We start from the raw sequence: 23,032 nt of genomic DNA on the forward strand, positions 1-23,032 counted from the left end.
TGGATTCCTACAACCTACGGGGAGGCCAGCTTGCATTCTAAGGCATGCTCATAGGACGGCACAGTGGACCTACCCTGGAGGAAAGGAGGGCTAGGTACATATGCTTACAGGGCAAGAATATATGTGCAGAGGAATCAGAGATGAGAATGAGAATGTGAGTCAAATCTGATGCCAAGGTTTGAGAAATTATGCAGGGGGTCCAACAGACTCATTTGCGGTTGTTTAGGAAGGAAATGGAGATAGTTTTCTTTCTAGCAATCATGTTACTTTTCATAAAGGCTACTAAGTTCTCATGACATAGTTACCAAGTTCTTTGGTTCTGGGCTTAATAAACAGAGTTATTACGCATGTCTTGGTGGGTAGAGGCACCACCTACAATTATTGAGACACTAAAGACATCATGAAGCCGGGTGTGGTGGCACATGAATATAATCCCAGCAGCTCGGGAGGCTGAGACAGGAGGATCGCAAGTTCAAAGCAATCCTCAGTGACAGCAAGGCACTAAGCAACTCAGTGAGACCCTGTCTCTAAATTAAAAAATACAAAATAGGGCTGGGGATGTGACTCAGTGGTTGAGTGCCCCCGAGTTCAATCCCCGGTACCCCCACCAAAAAAAAAAAAAAGAAGAAGAAGAAGTCACCAGGAGCGGAGACATTTGGAAACTCTGGCTTAACACAACAGAGACAAAGTTCTCACCCTCATGACTTCCAGTGTGGGTGTCCTAGCTGGTGCCAGCTTGCCACCACATGGTGACTAGGGATCCAGATTGTTCCATCTTGTGATTCTTCCATCCTCTGGCTCCTCTGAGTGCTTTGCCTCCAGCCACAGAAAGGAAAGGAGAGGGTGAAGTGCAGAAAAATACCTAAAACTTCCTCTCATTATTCCATCGGTGCCAACTGGTCACACAAGCCCACCTGGATGCAAAGGAGGGTGGGAAGTGTCATCCTAAAGGGGCAGCCACTTCTACTTTATGGGAGGGGTGGAAGGATGTGCTCTGAGTTCGAGCTTCTACTGGCCACTAATGGGAGACAGTTCTCCATGAGTGCCACATCTGTGCACATCTTGAGAGCAACACGCTGACCACCCTGTGTCCCATATCTTTCCAAGAACGTTAGTGAATTGAATAATCTTGGAAGACATCATATGTCCCTCAGGAACAAAGGGCAGGCTCACTTCCTGCCCATGGCAGTTATCAATACATCCTCTCAGCTCCAAATTCAACCTTTTTGCCTGCTCTGTGATAATGAAGATGGACTTCACTAATAGTTCTCTTTTTGCTAATCAGCAAGATATGAAGGCTTAGCAACAGAGGGTGCCAGAGGAACAGCAGAGGAGCTGTTTTCTTTTCTAGCTTCTGGTTTAGCTCCTGGTCCTGAAGAACAACTGTTCTCCTTTGCTCAGTCTCACACAGCTTCTCCAGTGCTAGGTACTGCAGAGATTGACTTTCTCCAGCATTTTGACACTGAGCATTGTCCATGGCTTGATTCAGGCAATGATGGCGTGGCCAGGAGTCCTAGAGAGCAAGGCCTGGGCCCAGCTCAGGGATATGGCGTCCTGCACCCACTGTCCTCAGCCCCATGCGCACCCAGGGATCTGCAGCTGGCCACCTGGAAAACCAGCCACCACACCTTCACCACACCCTGCTGGTCCAGAGCTGCCCAAGCCACACATAGGGGTCCACTGTACTTCAGAGAAGGTGACTTCATAGTTCCTAGTTCCAGTAGCACCCACTGACCAGTGATTTCCCTGGGAACCGAGTGAGTTGTGAGTGTGGTGTCTCCAGGTGGACAATCTTCCCTGGCGCCCAAGAAGGCAGATTTCCAGCAGGTCTCAAAATCAAGGAACTTCAAAAACTCCTGGCAGTGACCAAGGTCATGCCTTTTCCAGAGACATCTAGACTTCAGCCCTGGAAGGAAGGAAGTTCCCCCTCAGGCACTCGTCTCAGTCCTAGGGTAGTGGTTTTTCCTTATATAGGTGTCATTTCTTTATTCTTTATTACTAGCTAACTTTTCATGATTCCAACTCTTCATTCAAATTTGTTATAGAAAAATTTCTCCATAGAAAAATAATTATTCAACTGAATCCTAAATAATATATGACCCATTATTTTAAAAAATAATATCTCAGAGCCTCTCCTATAACAAAATCCATTCCATGTTTGATGTCAGTCTGACCCTCTTTGAGTTTCTTGAGGGAACTGGGCTTGGATAAACTGGTTCCAAAATGCTGAGTCTCTGGCTCCTGCTCTGGATGTAATAACTGTCCTTTATCTCTGACCCAGGAGTCTCGTATCTTCTACCAGCATTCTTGTTATCCTTACAAGTTGGCTAGCTTGTCAGACTCTTCATAGTCCTTGACAGCTATCTATGTTACACCTGTATTGTGAAATATTATGCAGTTTTGAGAGATTAAGGTAAATCCCTCAAGACTTCCACAATGTGTTGTTGAATTAAAAATCAGGTTGCCTCGTATTTTAACAAGATCACATAAAATCATATACATACTCTTATTTTTAAATGTACCATGTTGGCTATTGATGACTTGGGAGTGGGACTAGAGAGTGAAAATTAAAACTTAGTTTTTTTTACTTTGTGTATTCTGTGTTTTTTAAATCATTGCAATGAGCCTGCATTACTGTGTCATGACAGGAAATGCTAAAGTCTGGGGTTTTTCAGAACTGGTCCTTCTCCTAATGCAAGCAACTCAACCATCTTTCTGAACAGCCATCCCCGAGTGCGCAGCTTTACACTGTCCAGAAAATTCCAGATGTGCACCTTCCAGTGAAGACGAAACCAAACTAGAATGCAAATGCCTTCCCAATTACAAAGGCACCAGCAGGCACTGTGAGCGTGAGTAGACTCCCAATCCCGCTGGCTTGTTCACTGAGATGTTTGGGTGACTTAACAGGAAAACAGAAGCCTCGCAGCCTCCTCAATGTTAACCCAGCAACCAATTCTACTTTTCCTATGTAACTGGCTGCAATTTATAAAGAGCATCAGGCAAAAAGATCACACATGATAGTCTTCGATAAATGGCAATTTCTCCAATTATCAAAACATACCCAAAGGACTTAAAATCAGCATATTACAGAGATACAGCCACATCAATGTTCATAGCTGCTCAGTTCACAATAGCCAGATTGTGGAACCAACCTAGATGTCCTTCAATTAATGAATGGATAAAGAAAATGTGGTATATATATACAATGGAATATTACTCAGCCATAAAGAACGATAAAATTATGGCATTTGCAGGCAAATGGATGAAACTGGAGAATATCATGCTAAGTGAGATAAGCCAATCTCAAAAAACCAAAGGAAGAATGATATCGCTAATAAGTGGATGATGACACATAATGGGGGGTGGGAAGGGTTAGTGTTGGGGTTGGAGTTGGATTTAGGGAGGGGGGCAGGAATGGAGGAAGGAAGGACTGTATAGATGGAGGGGAAGGGTGGGAGGGGAGGGGGGGAAGGGAAAAATGGCAGAATGAATCAAACAACATTACCCTATGTAAATTTATGATTACACAAATGGTATGCCTTTACGCCATGTACAGAGAAACAACATGTATCCCATTTGTTTACAATAAAAAAAAATATTTATAAATTTTCATACCTTTTTAGATCAATATTAGTGTAAAATGTAGTGCTTCTTTTTTAAAAATTTCTTCATGTGCCTCCTTTCCTTCTGAGAGGCTTATTGTATAGCTGTTAAGAAGATGAACTCTACCACCAAACTCCCTGGGTTCAAATCCTAGAGCTGCCTTTTACTAACTACGTGACCGTTAACCTGCCTGTGCTTCCATATTTCTCTCCACCAGTAGGGAATGATAAAGGTACCTTCTTTTGGAGATTGCCATTAAATGAGTTAATATATGGCAGATGCCTTGAACAGGACCCAGAGTTTATTATAAATTCGACCAGCATTAGTGTTTTCTTTCATGCTATTTTATATTTAATTTCACACTAAATATGGCATTAGTAACATATCAACCCATCTCTGTAGTTACAATTTCTGATGGCCATATGTAAATCTATCTGGTGGGGGGTGGCGGTCAGATGGATGGGATAGAACATTTCTCTGTTTAAACTGCTGAGTTGCCTTTGTGGCTCTGACGTCCTGTGAGCCACAATCCCTCCCAGCTCAGTTTTCCTCCTCCATCCCTGCTGTGCTAACTGCCTCTCATTTTGTCATTGCCTCTCAAGCCATCAATCCGTGTTTACAAGAAGTCTGCCACCCTCAGGCTCACTGCACGTTCCTGGGACCAAATCGGCACAGTTGTGCGTGCCAAGCAGGCTACCGCGGGGATGGCCACGTGTGCTTGCCTGTAGACCCCTGCCAAACTAACTTTGGAAACTGCCCTACACAGTCTACTGTGTGCAAATACGATGGGCCTGGACAGGTGAGCTTCTGACCACAAACTGACGTGTCTGGAAGTGGGACAGCTCACCCAAGCTGGCCCCGTGCCCTTGGTATCATTCAACCTCCATGCCTTCTGCTTCTCCCGTTGACGCTGAATTTGGGCTTCCTCTCCGGACAGCCTTGGGTGTGCTCAGGGTCTGATCCTGGTGGTTCCCCACCCAGCCTACCCTCCACACTCACACTTTCCCAGCTCCCCAAGTCCTGTGCTCTCATCCCTCACAGTCCCAGATGGTGATGGACAAAATCAGCACATAATTCAGAATTAGATTGACAAGGTGACGTTAACCAAGATTAGTGTGAGTGTGATTGACTTCCACCTTCAGTCCCCCATCCGATGTCTTTTTAAGTTAAAGGGAGGCTCTCAGAGCCAAAACTCTGTTGCCAAGGGATTAAAACTGATCCAATGTTGACTGCACAGGCAGTTGCAGGGAGCAGTGGGGGGCATCCTGGGGTGAGACATTGCCCCTGTAGATCACATTGGGACCTTGACTAACAAAAATTGTCCTAGTTAGGAGATCTTTGCTAAGGATTCTGGTTGAAAGAGCCCTCTCCGAATATCACAAGTACTTGATGGGTGTCTCCTATGTCCAGAGCTGCAAATCCAGTCCTCAGTGGAGGGAAGTAATTCTGCTCAGGAAGGAGGAAAGGTTCTGTGTCCAACCCAAACATAGCCACGGGTTCCCTGTAGTCTCCAGCACCCCAGTGAGAATGTACCTGGAATTCTCTGTAGAGAATCTGCCATCTCTCTCCTCCAAGGAGGAAAACCATATCACTCGACATTTCCACTAACGATTTCTGAGGCAGGTTCACAGAGAAATTCAAGGGCCTAAATCCTCATCCTCAAAATGAGGGCCTTTATGGGAAAAGGCATGTTTACGTCATGAATGACAGGACCTTGAGAGTGAGATTAAAAGTGTGCCTTGTCTCTTCAAAAATGGGTCCCAAGGTAGATTTTCAAGTCTTAGAAGCCCTCTGTTGCCCATATATTGTTCCAGAGCAACACAGTGATAATTTGATCTGTATGATTCTTTGTTGGGTTGTGGGGTGGCTCTGCGTATTCTAGAATGTTTAACAGCGTCCTTGGTCTCTATAAACGCCATCCTCCTCTCCCTGTGACAAACTAAAAGATGTTTGCAGACATTGTCCAGCACTCTAGATTGTAGTCAAAAGACTCCAGGTTTTATTCTCTAGATATTATTCTAGAACAATAATACCTCCCATTTGATTGCCAGTCTCCACTCACCTATAGACAATCAAAAACCAGAGAGGTCAAGAGTTAGAAAACAAGAAAATTGAAGAACTTTTACACATGAGGGGTATGATCATCCCAACAGGCAAGATATAGAAACATGATTTCTGTTTCTGAATACTTTGGCCAATTTTTATCTTAAGTGCACTCTTCAGACCTAATTTGAATTAGCTTTCATGGCAGGAGGAAAGTGTGGATCAAAGAGTGGTGGCCCACGTGACTAACTAGGATCCAATTTGTCTTTCTCTCCCTGCCTACTGAAGTCTCACTGCGAGTGTAAGGAGCATTACCAGAATTTTGTGCCTAGAGTCGGGTGCAGTATGACCAACATCTGTGAATCAAACAACCCATGTCACAGGAATGCAAACTGCACCACCGTCGCACCGGGCCAAACAGAGTAAGTCTTCACAGTTCCACCATCTTTTCCAAGTCGTGAGTGTGGTAGCCAGCCAATGCTGTAAATGCCTTGAAGGAAAAGAAATGAGTCTTGGTCAGCTTTATATTCACCCTCACCCCACATAGTAGGAGCCAGGAGCATAGTAGGCATTCAGTAAATCTGTGTTTAGTCAAAAAACGCTCAATGATTATTTCCATGATAATGACCATTAGAGCATTCTAGAATGTTGACCTGGCCTGATACCTTGGTATGAAGGGATCAGAACAGAGAAGAAGACCAGTGTGACTGGGGTAGAAAGGGCTGGTGAGCTTGCAGGAATCTGACCTCCCTGCGGGTGTCTGTCTCCTCGTGTGTGACACGTCGCATGGTAGGGGAGCAGAACAAGACTGGAAAGTAGATAAGCATGCGAGTGTTTCCCAGCCTCCAGGTTTCAGAAGAAGGGCTTTTGCTGTGGGTGAGAGCATCTCTGTGGAAGCTCCTGGGGCAGAGGCAGCTCATGTGAAAGGAAGGGGATGAAATTGAGAGTATGAGGACTGGGGATTAAGTCTCAGCCCGGTACCATTCAGGTGTGTGGCCCTGGGAAAGTGGCACCCTCTCTCTGGGCTGTTTCTCCTTGTATAAAATGAACACAGTGATACCCACTCCCTAAGGTGCTGAGTTGACTGCTGGGGAGGGTGTTGGCATGGAAACCTCCGTGCAGATATGTCGTGGTTGAACTGAGGCTGGGACCAACTCTTCCCACCCAGCCCGAGGTTTCTCTCCAGGCCACTTCAGCCGGTATTGCATTAGGATCTGTGGAGGGTTCTTGCTGCCATTGTTGCCATTTTGATTTTTACTGTTAGGGTCCCGTTCCGACTAATCCCCGGAGAGTCAAAGTGAACACACAGTAATGCAAATCACACAACGAGGTTCTATTAAAGCAAGCTCGAGCCTGGACCGCGACCAGCCCCTTAGAGGATACAATGGCTGCGCGGGGGGGGGGGGGGGGGGGGGGGGGGGGGGGGGGGGAGCGCCCCAAGTGGCGAGGAAAGCGCTCTATTTAAGAGCTTTTTCAGCATTCATACACCAAGGACCTGTACATGATTGGTTAAAATTCAGATAGCTAAATATTGTCCTCCTTTGGTTTGGTCCCTCCACTTTATTGAATCTTATTGGGTCCCGCCAAACTGAACGGTCCTGGAGGGAGCAGGGAGGAGGGAAGGAGGGAATGATGAGGGAGAGGGGTCAGGGCGAGGCTCCCCTGTCCTTGATAGATGGGGTCTCCGGACAGCTGCACCAGTCCTCAGATAGATCTCTCGGAACAGCCTTGATAAACCTGGGGCCCAGCACCTCCCATTTGACCTGTATTGGCCCTCGAAGGCGCCGCGGCGGCTGCTGGATCCTTGGTGCTCGCACGCCCTCTTCCTGGGGGCCCAGTTCACGGAATAGCTTGTTTATACAAGAGGGCTGCACGGATGGCACCCCGTTCTCAACATTACGAAGAAGCACAATAGTTTCGTGCCCGTCACGGTGGCACCTCATTATTTTACTCACTAGTGGAGGTGGGAAGTAAGGGGCAAGAGGGGAGAAGAGCACCTCTCTCAATTAACTCAACTTGGCTGAAGAGAAGATGGGCCCAGACTGAGCAGGCAGAGAGCATGGCTTACATCCCGCTACACACGAGTGCAATGAACAGTGAGATGCAGGCCCTTGGGATGGTGGTGATGATACCGCCGGTTACGGGTGACGAGTTCTGCTCCCTCTACTGTTGAAGTCTGAACACTAGAGAAGCAGCCAAGGCAAGCAGATTAAGCAGGTTTTATTTAAAAGTAGAAATAATACAGACTTCTCCCCGGGAGGAAGAAGGGGGCCATGACTGATGTTCTAAAGTCCCAAGAAGTGAGCGCGCCCTACATCTTTTATAGGTTAAGGTCTCTTTTGTTCTCCAGTCCTCTCCCCTCTTACTCTCCTTCCTGCCTACATGACTAGGCCTGGTTTTGCAGGTGAGATGTAAAAAGTGAGAAGCGGATGGGGCAGGGGGAGGGCCACAGTGATTCAGCCAGGCAAGAGCCCAGGGGGCATTAATTAGCAGCTCCTTGCTTGCAGTCCTTGATAAGGGCAGGTGAACTTGATAATCAATGGGCTCTGCAGATCCTTGACATTCCATTCTCCCAGGGGCAGTCTCCAACTTCCAGAGGCAGATGGCTTTCATGGCCTCCATTTCCTCTATTTGACCTGATTCCCCATTTTCTACATTAACTGCCTGTCCCTGATTCTGGCTTCAGTGACATTGGTGACGTGATATTTTTGTAGGTCTGTACAGTTGAGGAGCCTGGGAGGCTGAGATCTGCGTGGTCAGATTCTGACCAGGGCCCTTGTCGGATAGCCACACTCACTCCTATTCATGCCATCCTTACATGGTGGGAAAGGGACAGAGAGCCCCCTGGGGTCTCTTTTATAAGGGCGCTAATTCATTCCTCTCCTCTTCCTGAAACCATCACAGTGAGGATTCGGATTTCAACAGGTGAATTTAGTGAGGAATGCCAACAGCCCGTGTCCTTTGCACTGTCTTCAAATGGGCCACAGTATTCCCAGCTCCGCCCCTCACGCATGCTCTTTCTTCTCCTTAGAACAACCTCCGACACATTCTCCCACCTCCCGAGAGTGAAGCTAGCACGTTGTCCTTCAACCCTGAGCTCCAGCTATCCTGTCTTCTAGGATACCTCTTCTGGCCCCCCATTTCCTCCCTCTGGGCTCCCAGAGCAGCTGGGGCTGCTTCTCTCCAGACCTGTGATACAAACCAGGAGCTCCAGCTCTGCCTAAGGAGGCTGCAGATCCTGAGTGAGATTCTGTGACTGTTTCCTCATCTCACATGAGGCTCACCACATAAATGAGGCTTATTAAATAAAATACTATAGTGAGGCCCTTAGAAGAATGCCTGCCAGAGGAGCTAGTAATAAATGTTAGCCATTCTTATTCTTACTGATCTCTGTCCCCGACTAGAAGACAGGGTTCCTAGAGGTCCAAGTCCTATTCATCCTTGTTGTGACAACTGTTGCTGGTTAAACAATGAAATAGGTGAGGGTTTGGAGGAACGTGTATTTAGTGTGTCAGTGAGGAATGAACTGACACACTAAATACTAACAAGATCTCCTCCAGTCCTAAATGCAATCACTTCCAACCCAAAACTTATAAAGTGCAAATGGCTTACAGGTGTTTTTAAAGCCTTAAGACAGCAAAAGACACTTGGAATAAAAACCCACTTTACCAAAGAGGCGGGGCTGTGAATGTTGCCTCGTCCAATTGAGAATATTCAAGTCAGAAAACAGTCTCATAAAAATCTCAGACTTCGGACTGAGATTTGAAATTAAAATTAAAAATATGTATGTCTCACGCATTCCCTTCAGCATGAGGACATTAAAATAGACTCCCCACTTTACACAAAACAGACCACTGGCCTCATGACAAGAAACTGGCCTCATACTCGTGGTTGGTAAAGGTTACAAGTCTCAATGTTCACAGTTGTCTGCAAATGCAGCTTACGAAATTTATAGCTGGATTAGTTTTCAGTGATGACTAATAGATTACTCCCAGGGTTGCCAATCTCCTCTTACCCTATGCCTTAAATTAACTTAGTACAGAACTGACAGAAAAGACTTCTAAATTGGAAACTGTTATTTGTTTATATTGAGATATTGTTTCCAGATTATTCCACCTTGGTAATTCCTCATAGTGAGGTTTCTCAGCCTCAACAGAATAGACATTTCTGGCAGGACAATCCTTTGTTGTTGGGGGCTGGCGTCTGCCCTGTAGATGTTTAGAAGCTTCCCAGCATCTACTGACCACATACCAAGAGATCCCTGTCCCCATGTGGCAACCAAAAATGTCAAACAGACATTGCCAAATCTTGCCTGGGGAGCAAAGTTGCCCCTGGTTTAGAGTCGCTTCTTTATAAAAGCCTTGAGGTCTCCATCAGTAAATAATCTCCCAGTCACTTGTCCATCTGAGAGACTGGTAGGTGCCCTCCCAGAACTAGCTTAAATGTTACTTTCTCCTAGAAGGTGTCCCTGGTTTCCCCTGGCAGATTAGTCACTTCCCTCCATCCCCCATAGCACCTATTCAGTTGTCACCAGACTTGGGGGCAGAAAGACCAGTTAGGAGACTCCTGCAGCAATCCAGGCAGAGGGTGATAGGCCTCTCAGAGATCGGTTCCACAAACTTGTTGAAAATAGATTGGCCACAGGACCATATTTGGAAGCACAGCTGGGTAGCGAGCATGTCGTCATTCTTTGGAACACTCTTCTACACATGAGTCATATCCCCGGTATGGTTTGGTTAACTGTCTATTTAATTTGATTCCTATTTACCATACAATTATTAACTAAGCACCGACTGTGGACCTGGTCCTTTGCTACATCCTGGGATTACAACTGTAACTCATGAACAAATACCCATAAAACCCTTACCCTTGCTCTTTTCTCATACTAGGTAGGTAAGCAGATATTAATCACATAACCAGATAAGGATAAAATTGCAGGTGTTATTGCAGCTATAAGAAGAGTTGTAGGGTACCACGAGAGTATACCTAAGGGGACCCTGATCTACAGGGAGAGAGGGCCATCGAGTTGAGAAATCACACCAGGAAGGGGTGGAGGAGGTGTATTCTAAGCAGATCAATAGTTCTGAACCTTCACTGTCCCACATACTTCAGTAGCTTCTCACGGTTCAGGGGCTGGGCAGTGGGACTCTTGGAATCTCTATCCACAGTAAACACTTCAGTGAAACTGGATGTGCATGTGAAAAGTCCTGAGGCAAAGCACATGGTGACATCTACTCTTTGCAGATCTGCATAATGTATTAACTACTCTGCTCGGAAGGCCCCCTGGGTCTCAGTGGCTGCACTTGGGTGCCCACTTGTGTTTGCGTCCCTGGTGGTCTCTTCCCAATCCCATTCTGGACATTCTTTATCCCATCTGTGACGCGAGGTGATGGACTGTGTGATCCCACAGTCCCTGGCTCTGAGACCTGAGAACGTGTTTTCATCCTCTCTGCAGATGTACCTGCCATAAAGGTTACGTGGGCGACGGCGCAACGTGCTATGGGAACATCATGGAGCGACTCCGAGAACTAAACACTGACCCCAGAGGAAAATGGCAAGGAAGTCTGACCTCGTTCATCTCCCTCCTGGGTATGCTGCTATGGCCGTGGATGCTCCACGGCAGCTTCCTTTGGGAAGGACCCCTGCAAGACGCACACACTCGGAAAGGAAAAGGCAAAGCTAGTCTCCCGGGACCAGCCCCTTAGTGAGGGGTCACACGTGGGAGAGGGAAAGAGCAGACAGCTACTTCAAGGAGACGGCTCTGTACCAAGAGATCTAGTAATGCAAGAATTAGCAAGTGGAAAGCTGAGGCTCAAGTCCTGGGGTCACCAGAGAGTGACAGACCTGTCATAACGGCAAGAGGGAGAGTCACTGATTTCCTTGACTTTATGCCACCTTCAAGTATGAACAAAGGTCATCAGGCAACACTGGGGAATAGAGGGTGATGGAGTCCCTGAGGCAGTATCCATAATCCTTTGTGGAGATGTGATTTGAATTGTGGAACAGTCATGGTTATATACACCCTCAGCCCAGAAGTCACTAATTGCCTATAGTGACAAACCTGCACCACCGGGCTCCCCAGGCAGGGTGGCAGTCTACAAGACCCTCTTGCATTTGCAAATGCCTTCTAGGAACTATGACCCCACCTCCCCCTGGGAATTAACTGTTATAGCTAATGAGAGCATTGGACCAGGCTTCCTTCCACTCACACACATTTGGCCAATCAATAAAAATAAAACACACACTTGACCAATCACAGAAGCCTTAAAATATCAGCATTTATCTTAGAATTTACCAGTCCTAGAAAGAACACAACTGCAGAGGTAAGTACCATTGACAGGTGCGTGCTGTACTCTGCACGCATAATGTGCGTCCTGCCTCGATGCCTGCTCTTTCCAAGGCACGCCATGGGCTTCCTGTCACGACTTGGGCTTCCTCTGAGAACTCTTAGACTATCAAGCAGAAGGTGAGGTCAGAGTGTCCTTTGCAGACTGGGTTTCATACGTTTCCCTGAACAGAGTCGCGTTCGCCTCTCACCTTCCCATTACAAAGTGCTAGTTCACGCTGCCTCCTGGGCGAGAACCCGGAGCTTGCCCCGATGCCCAGCAGCCCCGGGGTGATGGATGCAGGCTGGTTACATAATTTGCAGGGTTCCGTGTAAAATAAAAATGTGAGGTCCTTGTTCAAATATTAAGCATTTCAAGACGGCAACGGCAGAGCACAAAACCCAGTGTGGGACTCTTCTGAGCTGATCCTGGGTGGAGACGAGGGCTGCATCTTTGCTCACTGAGATGACAACAGCTCAGAAAGCCAGGGAGGGGGTCAAGCGCCTTGGAGTTGTCAGAAGATCTTGTCAGGCCTGACCCACTCGTCCTAGATAGCCTTGAAGCTCTCTGAAGTCGTGTGGAATGTGTGGGCCAAGGGTTCACGGCGTCTTGCACTTGTTTAGAAATGGCAGTCCTAGTCATCAGAGCAGGGAAGGGCGTGGGTGGACCAGCCATGGCACAGACCCACGGCAGGATTTTACCCTTCGTGCACCGCTGACCCACTTGGTGTCTTCTTTCTTTGAACATTTCTTCTCCTAAGACAAAACTTATGCCTGGCCGCTGAGTAACCTGGGACCATTCACTGTGCTGCTGCCCTCAGACAACGGCCTGAAAGGTTTCAATGTGAGTATTTGAAATAACCTGACCCGGAAGGGCACACACAGGAAGCCTGAAGAGGCAACGACTTCCTCGAATGAAGCGGGGAAAACTCTATTAAAATTAACCTACTAATGGAAGTACGGTGGGTTTTGATAAAATCATTATTTACTTTTAACTGATGCATCCTAATTGCACATATATATGGAGGACAGTGTGATATTTGGATATGTGCATACGATGCCTAATGATCAAATCAGGGTAATTAGAATTTTCATCTCTTCCAATACTTTTTATTTCTTTGTCCTGCAAAGCTTCAGATTCCTCTCTTCCTGTTTTTTAGAAAATATTATAAATTTCCATCGATGGTTTTCCCCTACAATGCTCGAGAACACTAGAACTTTCCCTTCTAGCTGACTGTATTGTGGTGCCATTATCACTTTACTGCCCTCTACCCTTTCTAGCCTCAGCCAACACCTTGTACTTTTTACATCTATGAAATCAGTTCTTTTAACTTCCACAAAGTGAATGAGAGCAGGTAATATTGGACAAATTTCTTAGTAAAGCATCCTTTCAGAAAGTACGCAAACTCTAAGTGTACAACTCAATGAATTTTCTCAAAGTAAAAGGACTTGTACATCCAGAGAGACAATTATCAGCCCTCCAGAAATCTCCCTGGACCCCTCTTCCTATCATTGCCCCTCAAGAGAACCCCCAAAGACTCTTCACGTAGTCATGTGAGAAAAAATGAGTTCCATAATGCAAAACTGCTCATTTCCCATAGGAAGAGTTAAACTCAAGCATTTGCTAGGTATTAATGTTCATTTAAAATCATCATAAGTGTAACAGTGATAGGAGAGAGTGAAGAAAAATTTACTGTCCAGTTTGAGCAGCCGTTATTTGAGTTAATGTCATTCAATGGGCCTGGTTGGATGGGGTCCTAAGCATGGTGCTACCAATGAAATATTTCTATTTGGTTTAATGTGAGTAATGAACTCACTGACTTGGATAAAATTGGGTTATCTTAATTCAAGATGTTTTACAATAAGAATTTTTGCTGCATTGAATCAAAAACCAGTAAGTTCCAGGCTCCCTCCCCACAACCTACCATCAGCATCACCTATGTGAGAGGAATCTGTCTACTACTGACCTTCAGAGATGTCCTCATGTCTCCTCTGTTGGAGGGGAGACCTAGTGAATACGACATGCTGGTCACTGTGCAGGTGCCCTCTCATTTAATATAAAAAGTTTGCACAGCATGAATAAAAAATATTATGTGTGGGTTGACAGTTGACTGTGTAGCAGGGCCAAGATAGCAATTTGGTCTGGCGGGGTTGAGAAATCTTGACTCAGTCCTCTCTGCTTGCTCTCTTCAGTCTTTCATGCCTGTCCTCCTCCTGGACTTGAGGTAGATTCCTTGGTGCCTGTCACCAACCTGCTCCTCCTGGCCCCACTGCTGTGCTTTCCCCACCACATCCATTCAGGGCTGGAGCAGCCTCCCAGGCTTGGGAGTATCCTAGGCATTGCCTCCTCCTCTCCCGATTGCCATGTCTTTAAGGGCTGGCCTGGGGTGGTCATGCTCAGGAAAGGTTCTCTGTGTCTGAAAGAGCCCAGGGTGCACGTTAGGTCCACTGGCTTTGATGTCTTTGGGTCTGAAGAAGGTCCAGCAGTTATTATCAAACTCATTTTCTCCTTCAAGCAACGGTCAAAAGGTTCTCTTTTCTTAGGTAAAAGAGCTTTTGATGGACAGCAAGTCTGCTCAGTATTTTGTAAAACTGCACATCATTGCTGGACAGATGGACACAGAGCATTTGAACAACACAGACACCTTCTACACCTTGACTGGGATGTCAGGGGAAATCTTCAACAGGGATAAGGTAAGAATCTCTGAGTTTCATGCACAGAACTAAATGGTCCTCCAAGCCAATGCCCGGGGGATCTTGTTCTTTGGGTTTGGGATCTGTGAAAGTATCTGTGAAAGGTCTTTCCTTGTCCTTGTTTGTCTTCCTATGTAGGAAGAAGCAGGACTCCACAGTCAGGAAGGAATGGGAGGACTGTTTTGTAAAGGGGGTCGAAAAGCGTTTGATTTTGGTCTGCTCCAATTTAGTTTTCAAGGCACACGACACTCGGCGGCCAGCAGGAAGACAAACTGCTGTCAACCTGTTTCCTGGAAACATAAGCACAGAGTATTCCTCTTACGAAGGAAGAGGACTGTTTGTTTTAGATTGCTGGGGTTCATCCATCTTCTCCTGTCTTTCTTAATGCTATCAGTTCTGTGGTTTTGTTTTGTTTTGTTTTGTTTTTTAACAAAACCACCCCGTCCCTTTCACAAATAACTCTTTTTGTGACTCCACTTAGCAGGGACAGTGGGAGAGGTGACAAGTCAACAGATGTGCATGTGTGGGCTATGGCCTGATATTGCGTTCACATGTGTCAACAGTCAGTGGATCACCGAGAGGTCTTGCCATGCTAAGCACAGGGATGAATCTTTATTTGCGTTACGTAAGACTCACAATGACCTTGTGGAGAGGTCCTGGCCCGATCCCTGTTCTACCTGTGGGAAAGTAGAGGGATCCCACAGTAAATGCCAGAACCAGGGTTCAATGTGGTTCTGCCTGACTCCAAAGCCTACAATCTTAGCCAGTCTGCAGTGTAAAGATGGATAAATAGACAGATGGATGGATGGACGGATGGATGGATGAATGGATGGATGGTAGGTACATGGTGGAATAGATAGAGTGATATATAAATAACACATATGAAGATGTGGCTTCCTTTCTCACAAGGACATGCATCATTCATTTTTTTCAGCCAATATTTACTAAGTCTGTAACTTATAGGAATAATGTGGAGGAAGGAATGAACTTTACTTATTCATTCAATAAATCTTTTTATTTTGCACCTTCTCTGTGCAACACACAATGTAAATGATACATTTACAGTAAATTGCTTAGTCTATGACAGCCAGCAACTGCTTCAGAACACGGGTTTAAGTTACTGTTTAAATAACAAATTTTTGCATAACGTATGCAGTTGAACTTGCATATTATTGGAGAAAAGCACTATAATACCTTACCCACATAATCTGATTGTCACCAATAACTTCACATTATCTCATTTTATCTAACAAAAATCCTGCAAGATCAACCAAGCAGGTACCTCTGCCCTCCTGTTAGATTATGTGACTTATCCAAAGTCTCACAGCCAATAAATGGTAGAACCCAAGGACTTAGGACTCCTAGTCTAGTGCTTACTCCTCCCAGAACACTATATTCTTTATCTTCCTTTGGAATTTTAGGACAATCAACTGAAGCTTAAGCTTTACAGAGGCAAAAAGAAAGTAAAAATTATTCAGGGGAACATAATTGCCTCCAACGGGCTGGTGCACATCCTCGACAGAGCCATGGACAAGATAGAGCCCACATTTGAGAGCAACCCCCAGGTGAGTTATTCCAGGTAAAAGTGGTGTCAGTCCAAATGCAATCCCTTTGCTCCCTAGAGAGTCACCTCCAAGAAGAAAATGTTAGTCAGTGCTGTAGGCTTGTCCTTCATTCTACTAGAAGGATCTCAGCAGAGAGGATGGGATGATTTGCCTGTTTTCAATAGAATACTGAATGTTTCTACAGAGAGGAAGAAAGGCAGGAAGTAAGTGTGTAATCAAGGGAAAAATCTTGATTTTTTTTAACCTCTTTTATGGTAAAGACATCAGATAACTTAGCCCAGTACATGAAAATTTATTCCTCATTCATTACAGAAGAGGGCAGTTACTGTCATGAGGAAGTTTATCCCTTTTGACCTATATGATGATGGCCAGCAGTTGCTTCAGAATATACAGGTTTGAGCTACTGTTTAAATAGCAACAAACATTTGCATCACGTACGGAAGTTGACCAGGTCCATTTATGTGTGTCTACACGTACACATCAACTGTAATCGATCTCTTAATGTTAGGATTTGTGTTTCCCAAACCACTTTATGATTTTTTTTACTAATTTTTAAGCAAAATATCTCTTTTCAGCAAACCATAATGACAATGCTGCAACCAAGATACAGCAAGTTCAGATCCCTGCTGGAGGTATGAACCTTTAGTGGATTTCCCAAAACTGTTAAGTCCTTTGTAAAATCAGTGGGAATCTGAACTATAAGTGCTTGCTGGAGAATGGCTTTAAGTAGTTGTCTGAGATAGATCACTGACACAAAATTTCATTTCTCAAATGCAGGAAACCAATGTGGGACATGCCTTAGATGAGGAGGAAGTTGGGGGACCGTACACCATATTTGTCCCAAATAATGAAGCATTGGATAACATGCAGGAAGGCACTCTCGATTACCTCCTTTCTGCAGAGGTATTGTATCCTACTTACTCTGATAGCATCATGTCAGTATCACTGTCCCAGTCTGTATCCATACAGGCTTTTTCTAAACTGGCGGTAGCTAAAAAGGAGCACATGTGTGACCCCCACCCTCCCACAACCAAGGCAGACATCACTAATCAATCACATACCCTGGAACTAATTCTAGATGTGGCTTTAGTCTCCTCATAAAGTTTCAACTAGCTATGCTCAGTCAATTTGACTCACCATGGGAAATAAAACCTATTACCAACCCTAGGTCTAAATGATAGTTTGATTTGTCCTGGCTTTTCTAATGTTTCTCAATAGTAAAATCAAGACTTGAAGTTCCCTACAATTCTAAAATCACTGAGCGCATGATGTCTGAAGTAAGCCATCCAGGCCTAGGCTGAGCTTTCAAAGGAATAAACTTTATTTTTAGATGTAACAGCCTTACCTTTCTCTTGCTTTCCTCTTTCTCCACGGTAATCCCTTCATTACATACTGTTGGCCTTCAATTTGTTACCAGAGGTTGAGAGTCGGTTGTGGAGTAATCCTAGGTCCTTGGGTGTGAGGCCTAGGGTCAGGGCAATTCCCCGGACCAGGCACAGAGCACAGCAAGGCAGAGATGGCAATCAGAGTAGGTTTATCGAAGGCAAGGAAGAGGCAAGAGAAGTGAGTCACCTGTCAGAGGAGGGGCTGGTGGATGGGCCAGGGAGCAAAATGGGCCAAAATGATTAGTCTTTGGGTTTTTGTAAGGATAGGGGTGGGAGCTTTCAGTACACAAAACCCTGGAGTAGCGAATAGCCACTGAGCCTCTTTGGGCCCTGGCTTGGGCAGCTGCGGCCCATTTGGGGAAAGACATGTGCCTGCACTGGGTTAAAACTGGGGGCACAACAACTGCATACTTGGGTCATTCTGGCCTCTCTGGCCTAGCACCACTGGTAGAGAGTCAGACAATGGTCAACTGGCCCTTGAAGCAGCTTGTGAGTTCATGGAGACCTTGGGAACATAAATCTATGGAGAAGGGATTTGGATCCTCTTTATGAAATGTGGGGTTGGCAGGAGACTGGTGCCACTTGGTGACTCTGAGTGGTCTGCCCACTTTTAAAAGATGAATTTCTTCCATAGCCCCACCCACACAAGGGGAGAGGGGTTATGTCCTTGTGGCATTGCATGATGGGTATTGAGTCCCCTGGGGCCATTGCCCATCAGCAGCCCTGTCACAGCTACCCCTCCCTCTTGTCACCCCCTTCTCCTATCCCTGCTCATCTGTAGTTGACTACCTAGACCAACAAATATGGTCACAATTCCCTCTGGAAGGAGACTCTTGACTTACTTCTTCACATAAGGGTATAGGTGACTGAAACTATTAGAGCATTTCCTCTCCAGGAATTACAGTTGTATCCTGAGGAGAAGGATAGCTGACTATGGAATTTTGTTCATTGGATGACAGGTGGTGGAATTTTAGGAAGGACCACAGACTTCTTTCCAAGGCTCTGAAATCATGCCGCCATCTTGGCAATGAGGCCAGATGACTCTGACTTCATATAGAATGGTGCTAATTATAAAGAATGGGGGTGGAGAGGGCTCTCCAAATCATTAACAGACATAAATGAGTGTTATAGTGACCTTACTGCGGTTAGGAATCACCCATGGAGCTTGTTAAGTAAGCTGGTTCCACAGCCTCACCTCAAGCATTGTGATTAGTGGTACCAGAGGAGGACCAGAAAGAGACTTGCTGGTAAATATCCATGTCCTTGCACAACTAGACCCGTACTTTTCTGTCATTGCACCCTGAAATGTGTTGCTTTTTTGATTCCACAAGGATACATTTCTTTCTAGAATACTCTCAGATATTCATTAGGATATCTTTCCTTTCAGAAAACTCTGAATTTAAAATAGATAGATAAAAGAGATAAATCAGAAGGTGTGTCTTACATTGCAAACAGGTGCTCATCACATGAAAGGATTTGCTATGGGTTTCCATTGAGAAAGCCAAATCTTCCCAGGGTCTAACATGGGATGTTATTTGAAATATATAATTCACACTCAAGTTTTCTGAAACCTTGCTATTGCTGAAAAACTGTTACACCTCTCTTTAAAGTTCACACTCAATTTAAAGTGAGTTAAAAAAAAAAAAAAACTCATGTCACTCTCCTGGGAAATTATTAAAATTTTATACTTATATGACCTCCTCCATGTGGTGTTTTTAAAATAATAAAAATAATAGAGGAGTTCTAAAATGCACCTAATCCAGTACACTTAAAGTTAAAATAAAACTTTTAGACTAGAACAGAAAAAAATACCCTCCCTTCTTTTCTGTCAAGTATCTTTGTTCAGAAAATTCTCCTTTCCCTCCTTCCTTGGAACTGCTTCTAGTGGGAACCAGAGTTGGCTCTTTCAGGCTCTCAAGAGTGGATTGTGTGTATTTCTTTCTGGCTCCATTCAGTGAGATCATATTGGTAGCTTAAATCAGCCTTCCGTGTGAATATTTACACCATAGGAATAGGTCAACATACACCACTGCTCCTGGCCCTCAGCATGGTTTTTCTCAAAGACAGTATCTTTCTATCTACAAAGAATATAAAACTTTAGGTCTCTGTTCTGAGTCAGAACTGGTTTTCCACTTGCTTTCTTGGTAAGAAGTGAAAAGATTATTCCTGCCCCTTCCTTGGATCCAGAGCCTGCATGGATTAAAATTTCTCAGCCTGCGGGAAGCTCCTCTCTCTGTAATCTTAATACATCCTTTAGCTTTTTCTTCAGGGAGGAACCTCAGCTGGAGTCAGTAGAATCCCCATCAGTTATTCCAATGAAATGCAAAATAAACTGCTTTCATTAGAAAAAGAGTTTCTGATTCTGATTTTGGAATGCTGTATTTCCTTAACAGTGTGTATTGCTCCCTGAAGCACAAGTTTGGAAATCACCTATCCCCGCAGAGAACATGGCTACTGATTACAAGCCACAGTTTATTACCATCATGGAACTAGAAAGCAAAGGGAGTGAGAGGCTTCCCCTTGCAAATTCATAGACTCCTTTCGGGTAGAATGAAAGGAGGTAGATTTGGAAAGTTCTAGGACATATTAACAATGTGGTAGAAAAATTCTCTGCCTCTGGCATCAAAGGACTTGGGGCTTATTTTACCTAAAACAGCAGGGAGGAATTGAGTGTCCTCATAAGGGATTGAATGCCTTACCAAAAAGCTCTTGGACAACAGCAGGTGGAAGCATATTGTCAATCTAGCTGGATGGCGCAGACAGCCCCGAGCCCCATAAGGTCCCAGGCACACATGGGGTAGAAGTAATGCTGACTGATTCCTTTCTTCTTCTCTTCCTTGTAAAATGGACCTGACACCAATGAATTCTTGGGCTTTAGAAATGGATTATTCCACTGATAAATTCTTTCCCATAGAATCAGAAGACTAGAAGGGACCCACAACGGTCCCTTTATTTTGCAGACAAAACTGAGGCTCGGAGACTAAATGACTTGCTCAAGATCACACAGAAGCAGAACCAAGATCAGAATTCAGGTTTTTAAGGTCCAGCTCAGAGGACTGGACTCAGCTGGACACCTCCCTTCCCTTTTAATTTATTGGCAAAAGAGCTTACTCTGTGCCCTTACTGTGCTGGCTGGGAAGAGGGTGATAATAAGCTCGGAAGATCCAAGCTCCTGCCTTTCAGGAGTTTGCAGACTACTTTGGTCTGACATTTCTCAGCACTTCCCACTGTGTCCCACCCTTTCTGCCATGGAACACTGCATTGCTTCTGCCTGGAAGTTCCCATTTCAGGATACCAAGGTGTACCTCTAAGGGGAAGTTGAGAGTCAGAGGTCGACAGGCTCAAGGTCACATAGTTACAGAAAGCATCGCTTCCAGAGCTGGCTAATTGGAGTCAATTCCAGTATTCTTATTGGTGGCTCCATTCTGTTCATGAGATTATTGGCTCATAAATATGGAAGCCATATCATTTATCCTCCACACCAGTACTTTGGGAAGTAAATAGAGCTACCAGGACAATAGGTGTAAACCAATGTTGTGCTGGCAAACCAGAATATGGGGTCACATATAGGTTTTAGCCAGCTGTGTCTCTGTGACTAATGTACCCAACAAGAACAACTTAGAGGAAGAAAAGTGTACTTTGGCTCATGGTTTCAGAGGTTCAGTCCATGGTCAACAGACTCCATAGGTCTGGGACCGAGTGAGGTAGAACCTCACAGGGGAAGAGCACAATGGAGGAAAGCAGCTCTGCATATGGCAACCAGGAGGCAGAGCGAGAGCTTCTACCACTCAGTTAATCCATTCAAGTGGATTAATCCAGTGATTAGGTTACAGTGCTCATAATCATTCCACCTCTGGACATTCTTGCATTGCTTCATACAGGAGCTTTTGTGCACATTCAAATCATATCATACTACGCACAGGTAACTCCCCAGCATAGTGACCAAAGCCAGATGCAGAGGTCTAGTGAGGGGAACTCTAGCTCAGCAGGGCTTTCCTTCAGCCTGGCTCTTCAAGGTGCCGGAACATGTCCCTAGAAGGTCAACCTCCTGGTAGTTATTAGGATCTTGGATTTGTATTCCTTCACCTGTCCAAGTCAGAGTGACTGTGCAGTGTCACTTAAGAAGCAGAACTCAAGGGCAGTGAAGCATGTCACTCCCAGCTCTGGCTCAGCGGGGAGAGAGAGACATGCTGTAGGAGGTCACCAGGGCTGTGGCCTCTCCCCCCCAGCAGAGCAGTCCTCCATTTAGGAGCCTCTCCAGGGTCCCCTGTGGGGACTGCTTATCCTGCCTTAGTCCCCTCTCTGTGCCCCAGGACCTTCTTTTTTCTCCACTGTAACCTTAGTTTTCTGAAGCAAGAGAAACCTTGGAAACGGACTTTGATGGGGGAATGACCTTCCTGTGGAAGGGAAAGACTATCAAGATCCCTGGGGCCGTGTATTCCAAAATGGCCAGCATGTGGCCTGACAAGCAGAGAATCATAAATGGAAGTCTGTCTCAGAAAATGCAGAGCATAACTTTCAGCCTACAGAAAGGGAGCAGAGCAGGGTGATGGAGATCTTAGTCTCACAGCCTGAGTTAGCTGTGTGACCTTCGACATGTCTTTGAAACTAAGTATTATCACATATAAAATGGGCCAGTAGATGCCCTACTCCTCAAGGCTGTTGAGAGATGAAATGAGGCGTGCATTTCTACTTTCAGATCACACCGCATGAAGGTCTGGGGAATGTTAGCTATCCGGGAGATGACATTTTTCTCATCTTGGATTTCCCAATCAAGGGGTTATGGGTCATTTATTTTATGATTAAGTCATCTGAAGGGCTCCCATAAGAGTGGGAGTGTAGTGTTTTCCTCATTGACTAAAGAAGTATTTTGGTTCCTTTACAGGGCTCTCGGAAGCTTCTGGAACTCGTCAGATACCACATTGTCCCCTTTACCCAGGTTGGCTCTGCTCTTCCTACGGCTATTTTTTTTCTCTGCTTTCAAAACACCTGACCCTAGTCTTGAATTCCAATTTATTGGCACTAGAGAGCTTTTGATGTGTACTCTTTATCTTTAGCTCTGAGTGAACCCCAGCCATGAACAATGAGTCTAATATCAAAGAAATCTTCAAAGCCACAAAAATTCATGACATCAAAGCTCCTACTATTCACTTTGTGAACTTTTAAGGATTATTTTTCCAGTAAGGACAGTGAGAAATGAGGACTCTGCATTTGCTCCAGATGTCTCCATTATTGTCTCCTCGCTGCAGCTGGAAGTAGCCACTCTGGTTTCGACCCCTCACATTAGAAGCATGGCCAACCAGGTCATACAGTTCAACACCACCAGCAACGTAAGTGAGCCCCCGCTGCAGGCATCCATCCCCACGTGCATGCTTGCTCTGGTGATGACTGTTCTCGAGGATGACAGTTACCCTGCC

General features: G+C 45.3%; 1 protein-coding gene across 1 annotated transcript in view; it reads left to right on the forward strand.

Moving 5' to 3' along the window:
• Stab2 (stabilin 2) overlaps positions 1–23,032 on the forward strand; it is a 155,650-nt gene that overhangs the window by 30,054 nt on the left and 102,564 nt on the right. The window contains 11 exon segments of the mRNA XM_047551615.1: positions 2,724–2,849; positions 4,206–4,402; positions 5,935–6,068; positions 11,102–11,235; positions 12,733–12,815; positions 14,516–14,665; positions 16,087–16,230; positions 16,806–16,862; positions 17,008–17,133; positions 22,501–22,554; positions 22,865–22,945. Of these exon segments, the coding sequence (XP_047407571.1) occupies positions 2,724–2,849; positions 4,206–4,402; positions 5,935–6,068; positions 11,102–11,235; positions 12,733–12,815; positions 14,516–14,665; positions 16,087–16,230; positions 16,806–16,862; positions 17,008–17,133; positions 22,501–22,554; positions 22,865–22,945 (1,286 nt within the window).

The sequence above is a fragment of the Sciurus carolinensis genome, chromosome 4 (assembly GCF_902686445.1).
Source record: "Sciurus carolinensis chromosome 4, mSciCar1.2, whole genome shotgun sequence".
In the NCBI taxonomy this organism is placed as follows: domain Eukaryota; kingdom Metazoa; phylum Chordata; class Mammalia; order Rodentia; family Sciuridae; genus Sciurus; species Sciurus carolinensis.